The sequence below is a fragment of the Coturnix japonica genome, chromosome 1 (genome assembly GCF_001577835.2).
Source record: "Coturnix japonica isolate 7356 chromosome 1, Coturnix japonica 2.1, whole genome shotgun sequence".
In the NCBI taxonomy this organism is placed as follows: Eukaryota; Metazoa; Chordata; class Aves; order Galliformes; family Phasianidae; genus Coturnix; species Coturnix japonica.
This window is the reverse complement of record NC_029516.1, coordinates 53486948-53513064: the sequence shown is the minus strand read 5'-3', so window position 1 is coordinate 53513064 and position 26117 is coordinate 53486948. Positions and strand designations below refer to the sequence as shown.

The 26117-nt window shown below is 36.6% G+C and overlaps 1 protein-coding gene across 8 annotated transcripts in view; it reads right to left on the bottom strand.

The window, feature by feature from the left end:
- Positions 1 to 2055: 2055 nt before the first annotated feature.
- FGD4 (FYVE, RhoGEF and PH domain containing 4) overlaps positions 2056 to 26117 on the bottom strand; it is a 107669-nt gene continuing 83607 nt past the window's right edge. For all 8 annotated transcript variants that reach the window (XM_015866274.2, XM_032445548.1, XM_015866302.2 and 5 more), the window contains 13 exons: positions 23266 to 23355; positions 21201 to 21346; positions 17490 to 17646; positions 16213 to 16351; positions 15359 to 15417; positions 14589 to 14735; positions 13400 to 13572; positions 11875 to 11905; positions 11594 to 11689; positions 11063 to 11188; positions 9078 to 9218; positions 8029 to 8169; positions 2056 to 7833 (listed from right to left, as the gene is read on the bottom strand). In XM_015866274.2, coding sequence (XP_015721760.1) covers positions 7576 to 7833; positions 8029 to 8169; positions 9078 to 9218; positions 11063 to 11188; positions 11594 to 11689; positions 11875 to 11905; positions 13400 to 13572; positions 14589 to 14735; positions 15359 to 15417; positions 16213 to 16351; positions 17490 to 17646; positions 21201 to 21346; positions 23266 to 23355 — 1704 coding nt within the window. In that variant the 3' untranslated portion in view covers positions 2056 to 7575. The remainder of the gene's footprint in view (positions 7834 to 8028; positions 8170 to 9077; positions 9219 to 11062; positions 11189 to 11593; positions 11690 to 11874; positions 11906 to 13399; positions 13573 to 14588; positions 14736 to 15358; positions 15418 to 16212; positions 16352 to 17489; positions 17647 to 21200; positions 21347 to 23265; positions 23356 to 26117) is intronic.

Below are 26117 nucleotides of genomic sequence, written 5' to 3'. Positions count from 1 at the left end.
TTCTACATAGTTATGCTATAGGTCTAAACTGAATTATGATTGTAATCTTATCATCCATCACTGGGCCATTCATTCAATTTCACAGAGTGAAAAGGCTTCTCCATGCAGCAGAAACCAGTCTAAAGCCCAGACTAAAGACCCAAGAGAGAGTTCATTTCCATGTTCCCCATGCAAGACTGCTGAGATCGGCTGCCTCTGAGAAGGCGCAGTTGAGAAGAAGAGGCTATGCAAGACCAAAGAACAGACAGAGAGTAATCCTAGGTTCTGCTCCCAAGGCTGCTTCTGTTTCTTAAATTATTGGCTACTTTAATATCACAAATGCACAAACCAAATCTAGACAAGTCAGGAGTCTTCCAGTTATGTAGGATGGTGCAGAGGAAATTTCACATGGGGAATTTGGGGATCTAGGCCTAGGCCTTCATCTACCTAGGTACCTATTTGAAAAATATGCTGTAACGTGAAGAAGTGTGAGAGTCTGAGATAGACAACAGGTCTGCTCATGACACCTGAATGCTGTTTTAAAATAGACACGGCAATACAATCATGGAGTAGATCTTAGGCAAATAAACTCTGTTGGACGTATCCTGGTTTACCACACCAACTGGGTCTGACAGGGATAAAACTGCCAGAGTTATCTGGTGTGTAGGGCCAAGGGGGCAGATGTAAGAGCATTAATTAAGGTCCTTCCTCTTGTTCATTAGAGACACCACAACACCTTTCAGACCAGTCTCTTTAAAACACAAAACAGTTTCAAGTATTCTGTTTACCAGAGGCTCCCATGTCAGGAAGCACTCACACATTCCCACCCAGTTTAATTGACAGTGAGGCAGTATTGGTCAAGCTCTTACCTCAACTCGGAGGAGACAATGTCTACTGTGCATACTAACCCTGTGCTCAGTAAGACTCCTGAATGATTTCCTAGTAAGTAGACATATCGGTGCTTATTAAGCCTGTCAATATAAAGGAATTAATTAGGAGTTATGATTACGATTTCCCTGTAACCTGAACGTTATCATTATTTTCTCATTAAAGTACCCTTTAAGGAAAATTCTGTTCTTTTTGTCTCCATGTAGAGCACACTGCATACTGTTTAACCCGAGGAACACAATGGTTTAGAAGCAGAGTTAATCATAAAGGAACATGAAGTCAGAGAAATCATTGAGAAAATATATGTAAGTAGAGAAGGAAGGCTTACCTTCAGTGCTTCAAATATGAAACTGTTTCAGCTGTTTAACAGAAGGAAAAACAGAGGCTAAATAAAATTCTTGTGCTCAACTCATTCCAGACAGGAACAAACAAATTAACACCATTAATATTCTGCTTTATTCTTAGGGAAGTCTTTCTGAACGACTGTACCCACCTCAGTGCAGAAGAACTCCGATGATGAATCAGATGCAATCAGAATGGGTTCACTGTGCACACAGGTAATGGAAATGAAGGCTACAACAGATGGTTCTTTTAAGTCACTCTTAGAAAAGAAGTAGATGCTGTTAGATAGGTCTTCAGCTGGCAGAATGTGTGCTCAGCTAGTGAATGGATTCTAAGTGTCTAAATTGTCTGTGCTTAGGATCGTAGTCCTGCTAATTAATGGTTTGCTTTTGCCTCACTACTTGAATTCAGTGCCCAAGAGATTACGCTGAACAACTGCTCAATGTCTTGTTTCTCCCTTTTGTTCATAGCTTGACAAACACTAAGAGTGCTGTGGGGACACGGTGAACTTTTCTGGTCTTGGTTGCTCACAAAGTACTCGCATAGCAAATCCCATCATAGAAAAGAACTATTGCCATTATACAGCCTCAGATGTAAACTGTGAAGGATTGCTGAGACAACATCTTTGTCTTTCCAGTGTAAGATGCCATAGCATTATACACCGCCCTTTGTACATCTGGAATATATCTTCCATTCCTTTGGTTGTATTTTGGCAGGTTAGTTAACGCTGTTCCAAAACGGCTCCTCACCATCACCTGAACAACTAGAAATGTTGTTTTCATCAGCAGAGAAAATAAGCAGTAGGTGGACAAAGCAACCAACCAACCAAATAGAATCAGCCAACAATACTTATTGAATGATGCCTTTATTTTACAGGATTTTATTTATTTTTTTCTAAGTATTCAATGGAAATTAAAGTGCTTACTTTATACAGTTCTCCACCCACCTTAAAACCAAATATACATATCTTACAGAAAGTATATACAATATCTGCAATTATTTTACATTCATATATTTTTGACCATAAAAATGACCACTTACATTTGCACGACTTCGAATGTCATTTAAATCTCACCTTTTAAATATTCTTCAGTTTACTGCAAAGCCAGAATAAATTTACACCTCTTCCAAATATTACTGTTTTTACAAACAAAAAGTGTTTTCCCAATTAAAACCAGACGTAATGTTTTCATAATAAAGGGGAATTACAGCGCGTAGCCTGTAATGCTGATGTCACATTACAGCTGATCCAGCTCCCACTAAAAAAATTAATGTATTAATTTGCCTTGAGGACTGCGGAGTAGGGAACGTGCTAATAGAATAAAAAAAACCAAAACAGTATTTGTATTACAAACAATTCCCCATATCCAACAAATCTGCCTTCTTTCTTAGAACTCTTAGGGCACGTTATTTCAACAATGCTTTGATGCAATTCCCCCACTTATTCTGAATGTTGTTACCACAGTTAAGGAATCAACAAAGGATGAACTACAAAGCAAAGTAGGTTTGTGTTACGCAGGGGCTGATAATACATTTTATTGATGGAAACCTGCTGAAATTTTAGTAGAGAGAAAATATGTTCTAGGTTCTCTTGTGTTAGGATGAAGGGATGAAAGCAAAATGCCATGGATGACTCTGGGCCTAATTGTAATCACAAAGTTAAACAGGAAGCAGACTGAATGCATTACTGGATTTAGTCTGTTTTGGTTTTATGTAGTTGTTTTTATGTAGTTGGAAATAGTAATCATGCCACAGAAGGAGCTCTAATTCTATTCACTTTTTCTCCTGAAAAGCATACTCAACACAATCAATATAGATCATACTTTGAATGCAGCACAGTGTGGTTTTGATTGTAAAATACTGCTTGAAGCAGGTTGTATGAATAATAGTCTCAAACATTATCCACACACACACATATATATACATATACAGACAGATATATATGTGTATATATGCATACATTCATAGACAATAAGTTACTATTATGATCTGTTAATGGACAAGGAATTTAGGAAGCAATCTGACTAGCAGATTAAAACTCATCCAAGACACGTGCTTCACTATAGTCCTGTCGGTCAGTTATGGGTGCATTCTTATACCAATATGGCTACAGAATGAAGAAAAAACATCACTCTATGCATCTGGGTTCAAATTCCAAAGAGGAGTACACCACAAATTGAGACTGATCCCCCTTTCACCAATGGATTGATCTTAAGGATAGTTAAGTCTGCCACAAAATTCTTTTCTCCAATTGCTTTCAGATTATCAGCTGTCTCCTCTCGCTCCTACACCGACTGTCTTCCAAGTGAAACCCCTCTGAAGTTCAGCTGAGCACCGTGATTCCAGATGAGACATAGGAATTCAGCGGGTCTTAAAGTGGAGTAACTGATTTTCCACTTATGTCCTTATAGAATGTAAGGTTGATTCTGCGTGTATTTAAGTCCAGCAGGTATATGCTAGTTTACACCCACTAAGGATTTCAAAATATATCTACAGATAAAGTTATTTGTTAATTACTTAGAATTATTTGTATGTGGAATTCCTAATTGTTTTCTTGAAATCCCTTTTCTTCAGTATAAGGAACTACTGCCTTTTGTTCATTTTATTTAATCACGATGCAAAACATGGCCCAGTTTGTGTATTGGTGGTATACTGGTATGGTGGGAAGTACTTAAAAGAAAAAACAGGCAACGAAAAACACAGTGAATCCCCAGGAGCCTGTCAGACATTTCCACATCCTTTCCAGACATTTTTAAAGTGTATATTTCTCTTTTTTCCTCTTGACTCCACTCAGAACTCTTTAGAATACACATCTATTCTTAACCTCATCTAAAACTTACGCAAGTTGTAGTGTATATATTCTACATTTAATCCATGCCTTAGTTGCATTCATATTTTAAACACATGAAGAATAATAAGCCTCTTTTATATAAAAGGGATTTAGAGGAGATTTATAAAGCACTTCGAGATGGTTTTGCATAAGAAGGTGCCACTGTATTACATGCAATTTAAACAGTTTAATATTCTGCTCCAAAGAGAATATAACATTTTTTATTCTCAATATCTGTTTTATACATAAAAATTAAACACCTTTTGGAATAAACAGAACTATTCAGTGTAAAGGAATCTGAAAGTACTATATGCTATCAGTTTTACAGCAGCTCTTCAACTAAGCACAACTGCCTGATACCAAAAACAATTTTAACAGGACCTGGAAGAATGGTATAAACACCATAATATATTATTTTTCTGTAATAGGGCAATAAATATCATATCATTTTGAAAATATAATATGCTCCAAACAAATATCATGATAAAAATTAAGCCACTCTTCTGTTTGAACACTGACAAATCACACAAATTTGCTTCATCTGCTTCAAACTGCACTGAGGGCTGATCATTCTTAGCTAGAAGTGAGCATTTCCTGAACATGAGACTGACAAAGTTTAAATAATGCAGCAGAGCCACTCACATACATTCATGTATTATGAATGAATGCTCAGTTATGCTTTATTTTCCTTACACACGTAGCTAATAAATACTTAAAACCACTTAAAACCATGGGAACAGCCTACACCGTATCAGAATGATGGCTTTGACTGCTTTGGTCATGACACTAAGCCACAGTGCTTACTACTTAAAACGTTTCTCTTTGCAGTTGTAAGAACAAGCTTTGGATACTGTAGGGAGGGAGTCGATCTGTGGAGAATGGTGTAAAACTGCTAAGGTGGATAAATCTAGAAGCAACTTTTCATACACACAGAACCACACGTTTGTGTGCTGTTATCTTCTGAGTCAGGATGCAGTAATTCTGACCAAGCAATTAAGTGAACATGAATGAGTTTCTGCTACAGTAAATAAAGAATCCCACGGTATAAACTTTAATTGTTGAAATAGAACATGAAGCTGAAATCCAAATAAGTAACTACTGCTAATAATATAATAATGATGCTGATTTAATTCCACATTATGTCCACATGCAGAGCTCAGCCTGGGATATGCTGAAACCACTGAAGCAGCTTCAGATAGTCAGTACCGCTATAACAATAAAGCAGACCAGAAATGGCTGCTTCTAATGTTCTCCTAATTATTTTGCTGGAAATGGGTCTTCCTACTTGGCCCAGAATTAAATTTGCAGGATCTCAGAATACAGGATGTACTAAGTGATTGCAATTGTTTCACCATATTGAGTATAATTCAGTCCATCTTATCTTTTAAGATAAGGATCTCTTTTCAGGCAAATTCACCCCTCAACAACTTGAATGTGGGAAGTGATGTTTTCATACACGATGCTGTATGAAAAGATGACCCTGCAGATCCCACATGTGCATTGGAGATTCTTCCAGAAGATACCCCCTTTCTAAGACCACCGAGAGTTCTCCCTACCTGTCTGAATGTTACTTTATCTCTTGTCAAAACGCACTGTGTTGCTAGAGAGACACCAGTGAAGATGTGAAGGAACTTACCAACACAAGCTCTATACACCTTAAGCCGCCCATAACTGACAGTGAAGGCAGCTGGAATCAGAAGTAACTTAACATCTCGCAAAGAATTACAGAAGAGCTTGCACATCAGATAAAAGCAGCACTAGGATTACAAACATAGTAATCTGAACACATGGAGCACCCAAGGAAGAATTCAGAACTGACATGCAGAGTAAACTGTAGAGTTAGCGCCCTGCAATGCCATGTTCTGATTATAACCAACACTAGTGTAAAGCTTTGAAGTCTAAAAGCCATTATAAATTTTGGATTTGTGCAGGTAAGAGCAAAATCCAGACCACTAAAATGAAGCTGTGACCTTCTTACTGAAAAATGGCAAGTACTGTGTACTCAGGTACATACGGTGCTAAAAGCAAAGCTTACTCTAACCATCTTTTGTTAAGTAAAATGAGCATTTTTTTCTAGTGTTGAAAAAAAAGAGTCAAGTGGGAGTTTAGTCAATAATTCATTTGGAAATTTCATTATAAAAAGTGATAACTGAAATCTGCCCTCGTGTTACCAACAGAACTGGACTTAAGCCTGGGCTCTTCAGCTTCTTATGTCTTAAAATACAGACAGTAGTTATATTGAGAAGTAACACTTCCGGATGCTGTCATGATAAGGTGATTGTAGAACATATATAATTCCCTTCCTCATGATTTGCAGGCTCATATTTCATACTAAATGCATATAAAGCAGTCTCCATATTACAACAGCGATCCTTGGAGACCGCTGTCATAAATAAGTAGTGTAGTATCTAATCTTCTCCAACAATCACAATATTTAGATTGAAAATGTTCTTTTGTTCCAATAACCATAATAACAAAAATACCGTTCCCAGAAGGTTAACAGAATCTGTTGATTATCTCAATCTGCATAGTGCATTTTAGTAACGAACTACTGCACTCTTAAGAGATAACGGTGGTAGGACACTGAAGAAAAATGACTACTCCTTTAAACACAACTGGAACTTATTTTTCCATTGCATGCCACTTACGTTACTGCTATTTTTTTAATGCATAAAAGTATCGAGATCGTTAAGTGTCAGCTATCAAAACAAATCACTGAACAGTATTTGTTAATTTAGGACAGTTTAATTTCAAATAGAAAACATGCTTTTTAAATAAATTATTCACTAACAGGAACCCAGTCTCAGGAAATAAGAGCAAAAATCCAATATTGTACATTTTAATACTGTACATATATTATATACTTCTCATCTTTTATGTATTCTTTTCTAGACTGAAAATCGTTCTATTGTTTCCTTGATAAATCGAGACTTTAAAAGCCAGTATACCTGTAAAAGCAATTTGCATTACTTTAATTAAAAAGAAACAAATGAATACAACATATGTACAGATCTGTGGAGTTCAACCTACAAACTACTTACATTAAACCAAACTATCCCTGTATCTTTAACTACAGATCTATTTTGGCAATGTGGAGGTATATCTTTTATCCTGTTGCAAGTCCTAATACGTAAGCAGGAAGCTTCAATATTTGCACTCATGATGAAAGTAGCAAACATGAACCAAATAGCAACTTTCAAAAAGAAAATGTGCATCACAATCAACAAGTAGTACAGTAAAGTTAGTAGGGATTCCTAATAGTATTCACATTTTTTACAAGTCTCTGAAATGGACCTGTACATCACTCTTTGTGACAGAACAACAGAAGAGCAAAGAGAACAAGAAAGAAATCCCTAGAAAGACCAGAGTTTTTCCCAAACATAAAGTGCTAAGACATATATGGTAGTAGGAAGTTGTGTTTTTGTTTCTTTTTCTTTTTGCTTGATTGAGCAAAGAAAGGCTAACGGGTTAACCTTCCTCAAAAGTTAAACACAAATCCAATTGAGTTTTTTAACAATACCATGTTTTCTTGAGCTTCAGCATTCAGACGTTTTAGAAGATTCGGGTTGATCTTCTAAATTCACTTGCAGTTCATTTTGACATTCTGACGTCTCACCTTTGACAGCTAAATGGATAACTTTTAGCCACTTCTGTTTCAGTTCTTCATTGTCCGCAGCAAAGCTATGCACAGACTTTGACTGGGTCAGTTTGAAGCTGTGTGGGAGGTCAGCACTTCTTGGAGTGTCATCAACGGTATAGCCCAGAAGTGGAATTGTAGCCAGAGCTTTAACATCCTAAGAAAAAGAAGAAGAAGAAGAAGTACCTGATTAGAAACAGCCAATTAATTTGCCTGCCTGCTGCGTTTCATTTACTACACCAGCTGGTAAAAACACTTACACCTTTCCACCATTACCAAGGAATCTGAATTCTCTTCCTCAGATGTCAATGTCAATATTTATTAAAAGCTTTTCTATTTCCTCTTTGCTTACCTGTGGAGCACCATACATATAGAGGACAACAGCTTCCTGTTTAGGTATAACACACCACGCTTTCTGCCAGGGCTTTGATTTTTCCATGTATTGAAGGAAGCTACATATGACACTATTTCCAGAGACTTCAGCAGATTCAATCTAGGATAGTATAAAGCATTAAAATGAAGGTAAATTTTCATTAATAAAGACTAAAACCCACAGAACAGAAAGGCTGAAATACACCACTAGTCATAGCACATCTTGGATAATATCTGCAAAAGAGCTTGAGCAAGTAATGAACTACATAGGGAGATTATGTCAGTATTACATACATATGGTCACAAAACGTGCACTCTAATGCACATGTAATCTGTTCCTTCTTTCACCAGTAATTCTGGATTCCACACTTCTAGATGGCTAAATATTTTTCCTCCTACTGCTACCCTTTCTCTGTATCTTAGTATCCACAATAAGGTTTTAATTCTAAGGTAACATCATGCAAGGCACTGAAATGCTACTGACTATCCAATAGGACAACCATTCTATTTCAGCAACAAAATACTATGACAAGATCTAATGTAAATGCATTCTACGGATAACATAAGAAAGCAAGCCTTAATTCTAGACCTAACATTAGGTGAATTGTTCAGAATCAGAGGGCAGAATGACACGCTTCTTAGGTTAAATGTTGATGCTGAGAAGAATAGGAAGAACACAAAATGACTACATGCTAATACTTCCTTAGCTCTATTTCTTTCCCACCCAGGGTAGTTAATCACTTCATTACAACAGCATGCAGACTGTTGTTTCCTCAGCTACCTTAAAAAGCCACCACAACAAGAAACAGCAGTCTCTTGACTATTTAATGTGCTAATGGAGTCCTGTAGCAGTATTGTGACAGATGAATGGTGAAACGCATAATCCATTGGATGAGATGAATTTGATCCACGTGTCCCTTATTTTCCTCAAACACAAAAAAGTCCCACAGGAATCCTACCATTTCTCATTTATTGATGAGTCAAAACTGCTTGCAGTTATGCACATGTGATATTTTTTACATGACATACCTCCAAGATGCCTTTCTTCTTCTTTTCCTCGCTATCAGTACAACCAATTATAACATGATAGCAGTCCTTACAAACTTTATTCAATTTATTGCCATCGTATTCAAGATGTGCCTTATAATCAGAACATTTCCAGCAAACCACCTTAGAAACAAACAACAAAAAAAGATAAGCAGACGTATAAATTGTAAGTATTTATAAAATTTCATGAAAACAATTTAATTAGAAGTTAATATGATCATATCTAATAGCAATGTATTGTTCAATTATGAAGAAAAAGAAAGATAATGGCTATTATGTCATTAATAGTTTAATTGAAAATAACATCCAAATTTGTGCCACTGATTCTTAACTAGAAGTGTTCTTCACTATTTACATTACAACTCTGTACAAAATCCCATTAGTCTTTCAAATATACATATAAACTAAATATAGGAATAGAATTAGAATACAGGACAAGCTATGCTGTAGGAAGAGAGTCTCCCATTTTCTTTACAGTTCAACCTGAAAAGGTACAGTCACCATTATGTTTTCCACATAAGCCCAGAAAAGCATAACTTTTAGAAAGAAAAAAAAATTAATTAAAAGACACCAGAAATGTCTAATTTTTAACTTGCTAAAAACACTGAACTTACAGTTTCAGAATCTGTTCATAAGGAATAAGTAATAATAAGTAAATTCATAAGTAAATGCTATACTGCTGATATTTCTTTCTAAGAAATATTTAAGAAAATTGAAATGCAAGAAGATCTGAAGGAAGATTTTTCATTAGAAGTATTTTCATATAGGAATGTTCTTTCAGCTGAAAAAGACGCCCTGCATAAAACAGTGAGTAGAGTCATTTCAGTAAAGTAAGGCAGATGAGTGGATTTGAACAACCCAAAGACCTGAAAAAAATTTTGTGAAGAGCCAAGGATGTGTAGTAGTAACCTAGATAACTACCCTCAACCAGTATCCATAGAGAACACTTGTTTCTGTTTCCAGTTATTCACTGCTGGAAAGACATACTCACTGACCCAAAATAATTCCCAATAGAAATGTATCTTAAGACTAAAATGGAAGGAAATGTGACAGAACTCAAATAAGAGTCCAAACTCCAAAAGGGAAGTAAGAGTAAAGGTGCGATCTTCAGATTTATGGAGGAGTTTTAAGATAGAACAATCTGGGAAGCAATAAAACAGATGACAACTGAAGCTTCTGAATAAGTCTCTATTGTTCAGCAAAGAACAACAGCAGAGCTGTGAATGCCATAAGCCTTCACATCACATATGAAATTTAGAAAGAAGCCATACAAGACAGCCTGTATCAAAAAATGAAATCTGGGCTTGCACTACCATCTGCTGGACAAAGGAACAGCTGCCGACTGGCAAGAAAAAGAAAGCAAGCACAGGATGTTTGCTCTTCTTTTATTAACTTCTGAAAACTCTTAAGTCATACCACTGTTGTTTAATTATTTTAAAGTGACGTGTTATTGCAGCCTCACATATGGAAAATGGCAGTAATATTCTCTTCTTCCCACCTTATCCTCCTCTTATGCTTCAGGCATGTTCACAGAATCGAACCGTGAAATCAGCTGGTAAAAGCTCCAAGACTACCCAAAGAAAATGTTTTAACAACACCTCTTCGTGGTCTGCTTGCAAATAAGAGAGAGGTGGTAGCAAAATGGGAATAGGAGGCAGCCAGTGCTGATAGAGGTAATGAAGGTTTATGTTATTTCAACAGTCTTCAACCTGTTGAGATCAGTGCAGGCCACTCAGCAATAACAGAACAGTTCATACTTTGGATGTTTTCCACAAATGCACGTTACCTCTGCTGCAAATTACTTTCCAATTTGCTATGCCAACTAATTTGGACAGAAGATCCTTTGTGGTGCTACTCAGATTCTCCTCTCAGTCACAAGCACAGTAACAAACTGCAGTATAACAGACAGCCACCAGAAGTGTGCTCAGAGCTATTTCCAAGCTCACCTGCATCAGTTTTGTACTTACATGTCCACATGCTCGGCAGTGGTGCCGCCTTCTTGTCAGTGCATTGAAGGGCTCCTTGCATTTCATGCACATGGTTACTTCATTGTCTCGGATCCACCTTGGTGCTCTCTTCCCAAGCTCAGCGTTCTGAAGAAGGTAGGGGAAGGATGGGAGGATAAAATAAACCAGTTGTACAGAAATCTTAATAGAGAAAATAATCATTCTCTTCCTCTGGAAAGGAAATGGCAAAACACAGTTCTAAATTGATTTTGAAATCCATACAAGAAATAACAAAGAACACAGTCAGAAACGATTATGCACGAATGAAAGGATACTCTGTTATGCATTTCAAGGGGAAAAATAAAAAAAGACTCATTTATAAGATTTGGCATTATGGAGAAAAACAATTACCAGCAAAACGACTACTTTGTACTTTTTTTGCTCTAAGGATGATTAGTCGGAAAACAAAGCTGCTTCTGATTATTTCTTTTCCAACTATTGAAGAACAAAATGGGTACTAATAGGGTTACAAAGGAAATAAAAGCAACTCACAGAAACCTCGACGGGCATGTCTTCATATTCCTTAGCAATAGCATTTCTGAAAGTTTCATTCCTCTGCTGAAAAGCTTCTATGGTATTCTGAAGTGCCTAGGGAAAAACAATGGAAAAACTCCTCAAATGCACTACACTTTGAATGGACAGCCTGCATTCTGACCATTTATTGATTAGTAGAGGGAAACTACAGCCAGAAAATATGAATATTGCTTTTTGATTGCCATAGTGAAAAAACATTTAAAAAAAAAAAAAAAAAGAAAGAACGTAGAAAGGTTTACCTTTATCCATTCTTCCTTGTCTTGTTCAGAACTAAAAGAAATATTTGACACGTTAGTCCAAAACTAGTTCAGAAAACATTATTTCACTATCAGCAACTTCCTGCAAAACCAAGAATCTGAATTAATTTTCATTAATTCAAAGTAAGACAACGCTGCTCATTAACTGTTCAACTAAAATGAACAAACAGAACAACCCATGAGTAGTAGTATTCCCATTGCTGATTACTTCTTTTGTTTTGAAGATCAGGATGGAAAGGAAAAAAGGAAAATGCTAAATATTTAGGTGTAGGTACATTTTGTTCTCTCTTTTCATGCACTACTAAGTTCACACCAACACATGTTTCTCCTGTACATCCATCTACCAGATTTTCATCCTTAAAAGTAATTTTCTTAATGCTTTTGTTGCTTTGTTTCAATTTTTTTTGCACTGGCAATAAAAGTATCCAATTGAAATAAAAGGAAAACTCTTCAACATTATGAACCAGTTCGCTGACTTTTCCTTTTTACATGTTTGGATGGACTACAGATGACTTAACAGGAAGTACAGGTAAAACATACAGACGTGACAAATTAGATAGAGGTAATATATTAAACTCCAACCTTGTATGATAGATTTCTCTTTGAAATACATCAACAGGACTGTTACTCTTAAGTATTTTGCCATAAAGAAAAATATCTTGCAATTTTTGATTTGATAGCAAGCTATAGTCTGTCCCCAAATATATGGTGGAGACACAGAACTGTATCCAACACAGATATCAAGTTGCAGTTACATCCTGATTACTATGAATAAGATCTTAAAGAAGCTCCAACAGGCTATGTGGATGTTAAATGGCTCTACTTTACTTGAGGTAGCGCAGACAGGGAAAATTTAGTCTTGGCAATGCAAAAAGAAGCAACAGAAGGGTAACCCAGAAAGAAAGAGATTTGAGAACTAACAATAAAGAGTCTAAGAGTGCCATTTAGAAGAGTGCAATTGGAAGGAAGGGACCGAAGAACTAAAAAAACTTGTCTTTCAGGATGAGACTGATCTCTGGAATCAGAGAAAAATAAACTGAAAACAGATCTGAGTAGTGGAGGAAAGTAGGTACCCATCAACCACTGTAGAGAACTTTGTTCTGGGGATATAACCCCACCAGGGAGTTTTGTTGGGTGGATGAGCCCTGAGTTGAACTGACCCATTTGTACCAAGGTAGTTTAGGAACCAGAGGCTGCAGCACTGCCCAGATTAATACTCAGTGTCTGAAAACTCTTGATGAAGCCAGACATATCTCCTTTGCATACACTGATCTCAACTTTCCAGGCAGCTCACTCACAACTGTCTTGGATATTTCAACAAGGAAAGGCAACATACTATATGCTGTAGATGCATCTTCCACTCCAAGAGATTCTTAGAATGACAATTGATGCTTTTTGCGGCCTACGTTATTTTCAAAACACTGCCATTAAGATGAAAAACTATATCTTCCTCCAAATCTATGCATAAACTTAATCCTCCATAAAAAAGGCAAAGGACTTCTCTTACCTGGCCTGCAACTCCAGCGTTCGCTCTTTTCCAGACACTTGAAAAGTGTGTGGGTATTCTTCATTATGAGTTTCTATAATCTTCATACCGTCTATGCCAACTCTGGTTCGAACTGAGAACTTTGATCCTACCAAGCTGAATTTGGGGACGCAGTAGAGCAACATATTGTTAAACTGGGGAGAAAAATAAATACATGGCTTTACATTAACAAAAACACAGAAAACAGGTAGTTCCTACTGAGAATTGGACTATATCACAAAGCTGAACTAAATAGGTGGAAAGCAGGTTCATTTCTGCTTAGCTGATACATGCAAAGACCAAAACTGTAATGCAAAACATCTTTTTTTCTAATATTTTTATGGGATTTAGAATTCCTCACATTTTCTCTGTATTTTTAAAAAAGAGATACTCAAATCCCTGTTGAACTTCTCACCCCTTTTGTTAAGCAATGAACTACATTACACCTTTTCCAAGGGAGGCTTAAAGGCACACTGCTGTAGTCTGTTATTCCTAAGAGAAGAAACAAGCTCCTGTCAAGAGGATGAACTGTCATAACAACAAGTTTCCACAGGACCATGAGGCTTATATGAGGACCAAGGCACAGAATCTATTATTAGGACTGAAATCCCAAGCGTCTACATTTTTGTTTTATGAGAACTACATAGTTCCCATGCTATTGAACACAAGTGTCCAACCTTTTGGTTTACTGAGTGAAGAGGGATTGTCACGGGCTGCATATAAACTATATAATACAGTTACTGTACGTAAGTAACAAAATTCATTTATTTATTTATATTAAAACAGAAAAACAGTGGGTTGAACCTGTACTTAAGATGGGCAGATATTTATTTAACAATGGGTAGTTAAACCCATAGTAGTTTAAAGCAGTTAAGCTACCCTCAGGTAGTTTAGGGCACTATGGTTAGGCTGCGGTTGGACTTGATGATCTTCAAGGTCTTTTCCAACCTGGGTAATTCTATGATTCTATGAGTTGTTGGGTGCTGGTTCACTGGTCTGAACAGTGTTCTCATGCCCTCCTATGAGCAGTACAGGGTTTGGTCAGGCTCAAATATCATTAGAGGAAAGGTTACTCAATCATCTGGAAGAGAATTTGCTTCTCTCTTTAGTATTTCTTTCAAGTCTAGAAAAACATACAGCCACCCTTGCAAAAAGGCAGCATGATACTCACTAGGAAAAGGTGCCGTTCTTGAGCAGATGTATTGCGAGCAGCAAGTTTAAGGATCTGTCCTTCTTTTATCAGTTCATTTGAAGGGTTCACAATGTCTTCCTCTTCTCCCAGCATCTCATATATCTCTAACAATTTCTTTAGATTCTCCTATTCGTGGAAAACACAATTATGAAGCTTATTAATTAATAGCACCGATCATAATGCATTTTAAAAGAAATGCCAGGAGCCTGTGTAAGTCTGGAGAATGTCAGCTTTGTAAAAAGATTTTTAAAGTATATAAATATTTATATACATATACTGCTGCTATATAGAGTCAACGGTGATGACTGATTAATCAGGTTGATACAGCTTTAAGAAATGTTATGATAGTCTTTAAAAATGCTGGTATATATACCATAATTTACTGTCCAAAACTTCAGAATACTAATCAAGTCTTTCAGAACACTTAATGAAGTATACCTAGCATGATGGTCTGATAACAGCAGGGAGACAGTAACTACTTTCTACAAACATTATTTTTCCACCAACAGAAACAGATGCAACAAGGTTAAGAGTCCAAGATACTTCAACCTGGAACTTGCAGGTTAGGTGCACTGTCAAATCTTGTTTATCATCCCCAGGAACCATACAAATATGGTGAGTAGAAGCAATCACTTGGACACTGGAAAGTAATTCTTTCCCATTTAGGGCAAATGTTAATATCACATCCTAATCCTAAGTATTCAAATACAGTGTTTTAAAAGATGAACAGTAAAACAAAAATAATTTACCATTTTCCTTATTGCACTATTTGAGTGGCTTGCTGCAGTGGATATAATTTCCAGAGATTCTACGTAAAAGAAAAAGAAAAGCAAAACAAAAAAGCTGCATTTCCACGTGTATTTCTATTGCACAGAAACTGTTGTACTTTTTACATAAATTACACACTGCGATAAATTCATTGCAATATCAATAATAACTAACAAAGGTAAAGTGGACAACACAAGAAATTTAGCAACCAAATTGAAATAATCACTAGGAAAGATCAGAAGAGAATCATTGTAGATTACCTCAAGGTGAGCTTCAATACTTAGAATCACACTTTCGAGATAGGAACAGTCATGGTTCTCTCACCTCTTTTCACAAAGCACTCCAGAATGTCACACAATAGTGTGATTTTTTTAGTTCAGACACCTCATATTACTAACATTTATGATAATCGTACTAATAATGAAATACAGAGAGGAAAAACATTGAAAATTGATTTTTCTTTTTCCCTGTAAGAGTTTAAAAACAAAACAGAGCCTAAATCTTCCTCTTTTTCTTTCCAAATAAAATAAAATACATGTGCATAAAAAAATAATAATCTGATGAGTAGAAGCAAACAAGCAAACAAAAAACTTGAGCACAATTCCAAAACTAAAGCAAAACTAACATACTCCATTAGAATGACTAAAGGATTTACAGTTTCTACACTAATTTCATCTGATTTTCAAATATTTTTTCAATCCTACTGTTTCACTGAATAAATTCTTTTTGCAGTGTTTTTGTTATCACCTTTTTTCCCCCTAAAAATGGTTTTAATTTACAGTATCCCCTTACTACAATCTTATTACCGCTATTTTATTGACTAGAAGATATTTACTTTCAGCATCTTTCCAGTCTAGGGAGTCCTGAGGCAATTTCCTTAGGTAGTCCTTTAGAAGCATCTCATAGCGTGGAATGCGTTGTACAGGCTCTAGCATGTGATGTTGTAATGTCAAACTTCCACACACTTTTTCCTTCTAAAAAATTGTAAACATATTTCAGTGTAGTAAGCAAAAAAAACCTAATTTACAGGTATTTAGTAAAACAAAAATTATAATAGATAAGACAAATAATTTATTCTAGAAACATGTATGGCAGACCTTCTGAAAAAAAAAAATATTACAAAATCTACTTTAACAAAACAAAGTTCTTTCCTAAATGTAATTGTAAAAGTAATATCCTAAATATTCAGTAGAATTTATAAAGGGAAGCCCTACCAAAAAAACACTCCCCAACTTCACTGTATTTTAACATTCATTTTGTAATAACTCTGAGAATAAGACAAAGAGCACCGAGTTCATATGAACAGGTCAGGATCGTATGTTAGAAAAAGTCTCCTAAATGAGCAATAAAAGGGTCTTTTTTCTCTCTGAGGAGAGAATGCTTTCTGTGAGTTTTCTTCATACTTCCTGGGGATGTATTTAAAATGCACACCCTTTTCCATAAGCTTAGGTGTAATGAAAAGATTACATTAAAATACACATAACTGCCTGCCTTCATTTGGAATCAAGATTCCCTATATTGCAACAAAATGTAAGCAGAAATATCTTGCAGTATTTCTCAATGTTGGGTCCTCAGGACGAAGATACATACCTGCATTTCACAGCAAAACCTACAGGGAGCACTACAGCATAGGAAACGCGCTCTTTGAGAAGAGCAGTATGTTGCCGTCAAGACTCCTTTTACTTTTTACGGCTCAGCGTTTTGTATTTCAGACCTACTTCCAAAGCAAAGTGTTCTGCATATCAGCACTGGTGCAAGCCAACAGAACACCTGCAGATTCAGCACGAGGATCCAAAGCTGCACTGATGCACGATTTTATCCTAAAACTATTTACTCTCAGTATCTATGACAAAAAAAAAAATGTATTCAGTCTTTCCATGTTTCAACCTTTACGCACTGGTTCTCTGTGATGCAGTGGAAAGTTTGGATTTATGTGGGTATTTATGCATATGTGAAGAGAGAAGAAAAACTGCAGCATGAAGTGGAGAAAAGAAACCCTTCCTTCTAGAGGATTCTGTAATTTTCCACTTTATTCTTTTTTTTCTCCTAAAATCCCAAACATCTTTATATATGCTAGTGCTACTTGCAGCTCTACATTATTCTCCCCATTACCTGAATATCCTGAATGATGAATTTGAATTGAGGTGATCGTTCAGTCCACGTTTTTACCAATTCCATTGCGTTATCAAAATTCTTTACGTACTCTCCATACATCTTAAGAAAAGGAGCTAACTTCTGCAGAATATCGCCAATTCTAGGGGTGGTAGACCTGCAGAGTAAGAAAGTAGAACCTCAGAGCAGATAGAAAAGAAGAAAGTCACACACAGTTATCAAAAAGTTTCAAGCGTTTAACAAAGAATCCTTGTTGGAATCACCTTGGGTAGAGTTTCAACACAACTGTTAAAAAGGAGCTGAATTAACATGGAAAGAGTTTCTGCATTCTCTTTGGTGATGTGTGAGCATTACAGACCAAGTAGATCACTGAAAAATGGAAAGCTATTTGTAATGGAAAGCCTGAGACACTTTCTTTACAAAACACAACCTAAATTATTTTACCTGCAGTTCCTCCAAAGTACTATTTCATCCTATACTTCTGTGGATATACTGTACCCTCAGTAAAAACCTGTGGCTTTGTTTGAGGACCAAATCCATACTACAGGGCTTCCCTCCAGTGCTCTGTATAAATACATGCATTTACAACTTCAAAAAGATTATTATTTATCTGATAAAATCGATGGAGTAGTGAGAATAGCTGGGATTCCAGACTTTTGTGGTATATTTCCCACATTATTCCCAATTACTGAGAGCATCTTAAAACAAATCAGAATAGTACAGAAACTAACTGACAGACAGGCACAGAGAAACTGTACTCTGTGCACACAGAAAGCATAGCAGCACACATGCATCTTTCAGAACTGCAATATAAAACGTGTTTCATATTTTGTTTTCAAACACTCATTCAGAAATCCATTCTCTCTGGAGTTCAGTAGTAGGTTGGACTTGATTTAGTGAGTGGCAGCCCTGCCTATGGCAGCTGGGTTGCAACTTTAAGGACGGATGATCTTCAAGGTCCCTTTCAACCCAAGTCATTCTGTATTTCTATGACTCTGAACGTCTGTACAACCACCTGAAAAGAGATTGTAGCAAGGTGGGGTCTCTTCTCCCAGGGAACTAGTGATAATGGCCTCAACTTGTACCAGGAGATGTTCAGGTTGGATATTAAGAATGATTTCTTTTCAGAAGGAGTGGTGAGGCACTGTGACAGTCTGCCCAGAGAGGTGGAGGAGTCACCATTCCTGACATGGCTAGCCAGCATGGGTTGGGGTTGGACTAGATGATATTAGAGGTCTTTTCCAACTTTAATGGTTCTATGATTCAATAAAGTCAAAAATCAGCACTCTGTAGTGGCCTGAAGAGAAGCAACCTTCTGCAATTACACTGGCACCCTACTCTGATACACCATTGTTCCAAAAGCTGTTCAGAAGGGAAAGTTACTTGAACAGCAAACACTGGCAAGCTCAAGAAATAGGATTTCACATTGTCTGCAGATACAGAAACACTTCCTATTTTGGTGTTATCAGACCACAGTGCTATTCACCTAGGCATTGTAAAAAACTCTAGGATTAAATAGTTGAGACTTTCTGACCGAGGAAGTAAAGCAAAGGTCTGTAAAAATAAATGCAGCCATGGTGATTACAATATACAAGCTAGTAGACAACCAAGTGGAACTGAAAGTTGTAGTTCCAAATTAAAGCAAAAATCACATCAATAGGTCAGTTCTGAAATTGCCAAAGAATACTACAGTCTAAAACACTGTGTTGAATAGTTTGTCCTCCAAAAAAAACCCAAAAATCCAGACGATATCACATTGTGTTTTTATATTCTTCACAGGTACTTGCTATTGGACTTGCTTGGGTACATTTAAAAAAGATTCAGATTCGTATTTTGACTTGGAATTGTTATTATGCTCTGTTTTGCTCTTTTCATGGGAAATATATTGCACTGTTTTTTAGCCATATGTTGTAAGAGAGATATTCAGCTCCAGCTGTTGCTTAGCTCATTCAATATGCCATTACCAACAGCTTCATTTCCACTGGATAAGTTTAGACACACACGGCCTTTTATTCCAGAAAAAGAATCTGCTTCTGCTTTATTTCCCAATTTCAAGAGCTCTACATTGAGGTCTCTTCCAACTGCTGAGATTCTGTGATTTTTACTTTAAGTGTTTGAAAACAACCAAATCTCGGGGGAGGTGTTGGATTTTTTATGGTAATTTTAAACAGAAGTAGTGCATACAAGTACCAATACTTCAGTATTTCTATCAATAGTTAAGAGAACTGCTGGGAAAAGCAATTTCAAAGCAATTTCAACAATGATCAAAAATCATTTCCTTAAGCCACACTATTTCTTCCATCTTCTCCCAAAAACATAATGTTTTTAGGGCATTTAAATAACCTTCCTCACACATAGCAAAGAGGTTTTTTCCAAGCAGCTGCTTACAATGCAACTTAGTAGTTTTGCACCAGTAGTTGTAGCTCACCTGCAAAAATTCTATTAAACCATTAAAGCTATATAATTACATATGCATAATTAGAATGCAACTTAGCGTTATGCAAAGCTAGCGTGATCCATTTTCTGTGCTGAATCCAGAGCAAGATCTTGAGAGTTCATCCTAAAATTAATTTCAGATACATACTGACAAAATGTAGTATATGCTGCTTTTTAAGCATATTATAAGTTCAACTCTACATCTCCTGATTATGCAATCTATTTCTGTTAAAATTTTTTCAGTTGTTCAGATGAAGAGAATTTGTTTTGAAGATTTGTTTTGTTATTCTGCAAGGAACATAAGAAAAGTCTTAAACTTTGTTGTATATCATGATACTCATGTTTTATTTACTTTCATGTATTACGGACTGTTCAGGGCTACCACAGTTTGTGCATGGTAACTACTCCTACTTTAAAGATGGTTTTTAACAATTTCATAAGATAGACCAGAAATATATGGCCATATTTTAGTATCTCCAAAATCCCATACACTAAGGAAGGAGAAAGATACTATACAATAGTAGATGAGTACATTAGGGACTATATTAACACATCTTCCTTGCTGCAAATGTTCTTGACTTACTTTTCTGTTTGAAATTAAAACCCCAAACACAAATTAATGAGTATTCCATTTTACTACTGAAACCAATAATAAGAAAGATTACTGTGCTGGAGACCAATGACAGAATGCAAGGAAACCACACTGAGCTGCAACAGGTGTGGTTCCAATTGGAAAAATTGGTCAAAACACCAGAAGAGGCTCCCTGGTGAGATGGTTGATGTCCCTTGACTGTCAGCATTCAAGAGACATTCAGATAACACCCTTAACAGTATACTGTAATGTCTGGTTAGCCCTGAAGTGGTCAGGCAGTTGGACTACATCTTTGAAGGTCCCTTGCAACTGAACTATTCTATTCCTATTTCTGTTCTGCAAGGGCAGCACAAAACAAATACATCCACCTTGTCTCAATTTTTTTATTATATGCAATGAATTCATCGGGTTGCACAATTTTAGTTTGAACCCCCAGTTCAGCATGGCATTTAATAATGAGTAATCTCACTGGCTTCGGTAAGATAGATGACTTAGTTTGGGCTAATGATGAAAGTCCTCTGCTGAGACAGACCCTGAAGAGTAGAGGAGCAGATGTTCTCCTACCCACAGTGTTTCCTGGGATTGGAGCACTTAATTATGAAAGCATCTTCCCTACCTCAACCCTGCAACAGTTTCTACAGACGTTGTTTTATTAAATTACTAATCAGTGAATCATCTCTTACCATTCTTGCATTCTCTTCTCAAGTTCTGGAAGTAAAAATTTACTGTGGAAGGCATTTATTGATGAAATATTAGAAAAGATTTTGTTAATCACTTCAGCTGGAAAAGAACCTCTGTTGGCTTCTTCAAGGAGTCTGGAGTAAAATACCTGCAATGCAGAAAAAGAGCCCCAAACCTATTAGCCTTTTATCTGTTATCACTGGATGAAGACCCTTCCTCTCTTTCCTACTCCAATCAGGACAAGACTAATGTTTCAATAGCACAGGCAGATAATCACAGAAATTGTTTCCTTTCCCAGAAGTTAAAAGCTACTCCTCCCGTTACACCTAACTTTCTTCTTTTGAGCTGTAGGCTGAGCAGACATAAGGAAAGCCAAACTGAAGCACCGCCATTCTAGTCTGATTCTAATATCCTGTCTGTTTTAACAGTTAGATATTCTCAGCTTTCCCAGTTCTCCAGTCATGTTTTCCATTCTCTTAAGCGAGCATGATTTCAGATTACCATTAGCCCAACAGTCTGTATGCCGTAGCCCCTTATCCTTTAAAAATTCAAGTAACTGACAGACTATAACAGACTACACAAACTATACCATTTAAAGTGCAAAAGACTTTAATATTACTGTAGTCTCTAAAGTTAAAAAAAGAAAACCATTATTTCCTCATCAGTTGCGTTACCTGAATTGTAGCTACAAAATGAGACGTGTAACTCTTAACACACATCACATGCTCATGGGGAGCTATGTCTCACACAGTCCATGTCTCACAATTTCATTTATACTTTAAAATATACTCATTTTGCTTCATCTCTGAGAGAACAGTTAGAAAATTTGGATAAATTCATTCAAAGACTATAAAGGTTACATACTTTTCAACCCAATTTAGAAGCATAACAGCCACAATCTTCTGATTTCCTCACACTATCATTAGTTGGGCATCTGTGCTTGAAACCATTTTCAGAACTCTATCCAGCTAATATTTGGAAAACAGTCATAGAGTAATCTATGCACGACTGAATCAAGGACAATACTTGTATATTACAGGGGGAATGGTTTTAAAATGAGACGGGAGGTTTAGGTTAGAGATTAGGAGGAAGTTTTTCACACAGAGGGTGATGATGCACTGGCACAGGTTGCCCAAGGAGGCTGTGGATGCCCCATCCCTGGAGGCATTCAAGGCCAGGCTGGATGTGGCTCTGGGCAGCCTGATCTTGTGGTTAGCGACCCTGCACATAGCAGGGGGCTGGAACTGGATGATCATTGTGGCCCTTTTCAACCCAAACCATTCTGTGTTTCTATGATTTTATGATTACTTGTCAGTAAAAACTATAAATTAAATATTGTTTATTGTTTTTTTTCCCAATCAAATCAGATTTTTTTTTTCCTCTCACTACTCTTAAGGACAATTACTTAGATTCCCCAAGGAATCCAAATGATTATTCTATCAGTCAAAGCTTCTTATTTTATTCCTCAGCAATATGTACAAGACTTATGCATTGGAACTGAGAAGTTTAAACAATGATATCCAAGAAAAATATCATGAAGTAAGACAATGCATAGCTGTAACTACTCAGATAAAATGGATGTAGGCGTGCTGTGAAAAGTAAATAAGAAAAGAATATGAAGAACTACAGATTTTCAAATTTAAGAACTATCAGTTTGATTCTACAGGGCATAAGAACTCTTCTCTTGTGGGAGAAGTAATTTTTGTTCACTTTAACAGGATCTGATCTAAATGTATAATGGGAAAATAGGGCATGTATGGTTTAGAATGGGCATCTTCATAGGTTCTTTAGCACCAAAGAGATATGCTGTTCATGTGGCTCAAGTCCAAAAGACTTAATTTGCTGGTACGCAGGCAACTTCAGTACTAAAAAATGATAACCTCTTGTCCAACTCAAGAGAAGCCAACAAATGAGTGAGTGTAGTTTTTCAGCAACCACAAATGACTAACGTTAAAGGTCAGTGACATATGAAAAACGTACAACCTCCTTTCCATAATTTACACATGCACACAGCCATTTTAATGAACTAAAAGAATGAAAAGAAAAGCAAATTCGAGAGAAACGTACTTGATCTAAGAGGCCAAGTCGGCTAACATAGGCTTTTTCTGTTTGCAGAAGTTCGCTGGCAATTTTGTGACGTTTCTCTTCATCTGTCTCCTAAGGGAGAAGAAGAAGAAATCTTCAAATACTAGAGAAAACATAGCAATAAATTAGGAGGGAAAAAAAAAACAAAAAAAACCCCAAAATATTAAAAAGATACACAATGACCTCAGAGTCCAAAAAGCACCTGAAAATCAACTTTCACATTTAGCATTTGTCACCCTATTTTGGAAAATAGAAGCTTTCTGCCAATTTAATCAGCAAAATGAAAAGTCAGAGGAGGATTAAAAGAAAGAAATCAGTAAAACTACGGAGCAAAAGCCAAAGACTAACCCATTTAATATTTCTCCGTTTGTATAGGAATCTTTGCCAAAGCCCCAAATCCCTACAGAACAGCTCAGCTCCAGCCTGGTAACCAAGTACTATCAACCTTTCAGTGCTGGAAGAACTCATTTACAGAGTAAAATGTAACAGATGGAATTAGTTGGTGTTCTACCTCGCCCCCGTTTTGAAATTTTTTTGAACTGGCTGTTCTTTGCATAACAGAACCATTGCAAAATATCATAAAAAATGTGTTATGTTCATCAATACAATCACTGCTTATCCACGACTGACTGCTATTAGAATATTCCCTCCACAGCTCTTTCTATTAAGTTAGTTAAGTTCTGTTTCTTAAGGAATTTTTCACTTTAAAGTCTTTCTACACCAAAAAAACCACATATTTTTGGTTCTTTTGCCAAATGTAAAACTTAAAGCATTTATTCAAATTTCAACCTTAAATTTAATATGTTAGAATATAAAATTATGCACTATTTCAAAACCTTTAAAGTGCACCCTTCCAAAATACTAAATAAAAGTCTCATACTCAAAAGTGTCATATTCAACAAAATAGCTCTTCCATTATAAGATTTCCTTCCAGGTTTAGTTTTGTGCTGCAAAGTATTGACATTTAATGACATCTGAGTCCTAAGGAAGTGGTAATCTATGTCCAAATGGAGCTTATGGGAAAGTAGGAATCTTGTAAACAAATTTTGGAAACCTTCCATTAAAATAAATAGAGATTTCTGATAGATTTCTGATTTAAAACTGCCTACTGCTTTCTGCAAGATGAATATCTGCATGTACATATAGTTGTACATACTGCCAAAAAGTGAGCAGTAAAGAACAGAGCTTTCATGTACCATGTATTCTTTCCCCTTTCAGTATTCAGCAGGTCTTCCAGATATGAATACTTTACAATTCCGATCTTCAGTGCTAACAGTCACACTGCTACAAAGCAAGTCCCCTCCCTAAATACAGGCTTTCAGTAGAGACTTCAAAGCAGTTCATTAAATCTGTTTCAATCAGCATAGCAACCACAGTAACCTACAGAACAGCATTTTAAGTGCTGTCAAGAGACATTGCCGAGAGCTGAAGGATTAGCTGTTACAGCCCCAGCATGCTGTTTAGTGCAGTCATTAACAAAGAATCTCACATACAGTCTTGCCAGAGGCATAAAAATGTGGAGGCTACTTGTTCCTTTTCAAATACATTTCAGATTTTATTCTTCAATTTTTCTTTGTTTTTTTGTTTGTTTGTTTGCCGCAAGTCCCCACCTCCCTGAAGCACTGCTACAGAACCCATCTACAGTTCTCAGAATATTACTCGAACTAAACAGGAGAGGGAAAATCTCCCTCTCACCCCTCAGCCAAGGCAAATCCCCTGCTCTTTCACTATGCTCCATCTTTCTAATTCTAGAGCTTTGGTCTCCTTTCTACAGTTAGTACTTGTCTTTGTGGGGGAAAAAAAAATCCACCAAGGATGAGTTATCTTTTAATCACAGTGGCATGCTCTTATTCCAGCATAGGAACATCCACATATGGGGTTAGATCGGTGCAAGAATAGTGCAAAAGTTGATTGCTAGTGGTTTGGTTTTTTAGGGTAGTCCTCAGTTTCCCACTATATCACCTCAATATCTGCCCACATTTTACAAGAACTCCCAACTGTTTTCTACTTCTAGCTCCATCTTTTTCACTTTTCTTACTCTCACATCCCTATCTTCCTGGTACCCTATCTAAAAGAAAGCATCTGGTTTACGTGAGGTCACTCTTGCTTCCTTCCTGCTGGAAATAAAAAGTCTCAGGCCATTTTGTTGATAGTGACATCCATCTCTTGAACTTTTTTTGATGGAACTGGCACCTGCTTGTCCCAAACACAAGGGGTGAAACAGGTTCAGATATATAGGTTTCAGGTCTTCCCATATGAAGGAAAGACTCACTACTGAGCCACGTGGAATGACATGAAAAACCCATGTTGCATGTCTGCCCCCAGCTTCAGCACCCACACCCTACTTGGAGGGGGCACAGCCACAGGCTCAGGGCACGCAGAGAAGGAGAAGAGGAACAGGGTCTGCAGATCTGCATGAGGCTATTCTGAAGAGCAGAAACATAATTCGGTACATAAATCCTGAATAATATCTTGCAGTGGTGAGAATGACTCAGAGCTGTTGGTTATTAGAGCCGTTCAACAAAACAGTCTTGAAAAAGTTCATAGAGACGACTGGAGAAAAAAAAAAAAAGTCTTAGAAGAAGAAACTTTAGAAAAAACAGGCATAAAAAACACGTTAATATTAATCTGCTACAAGCTTCAGTGCTTGCCTAAAGAACTGATGTTTCAAATCTGATGCAATCATTAATAGAGAAAGGGAATTTTTGTTCTGTTTCAAGTTAAGCTTTATTTTCACAGTACATAACCATAAATGCGTGCACCTCTTCTCATAAGCAAGATAATAAGATACTAGAAATGAAAAGAATGGATATTTCTTTACGCTTTTTAGCATT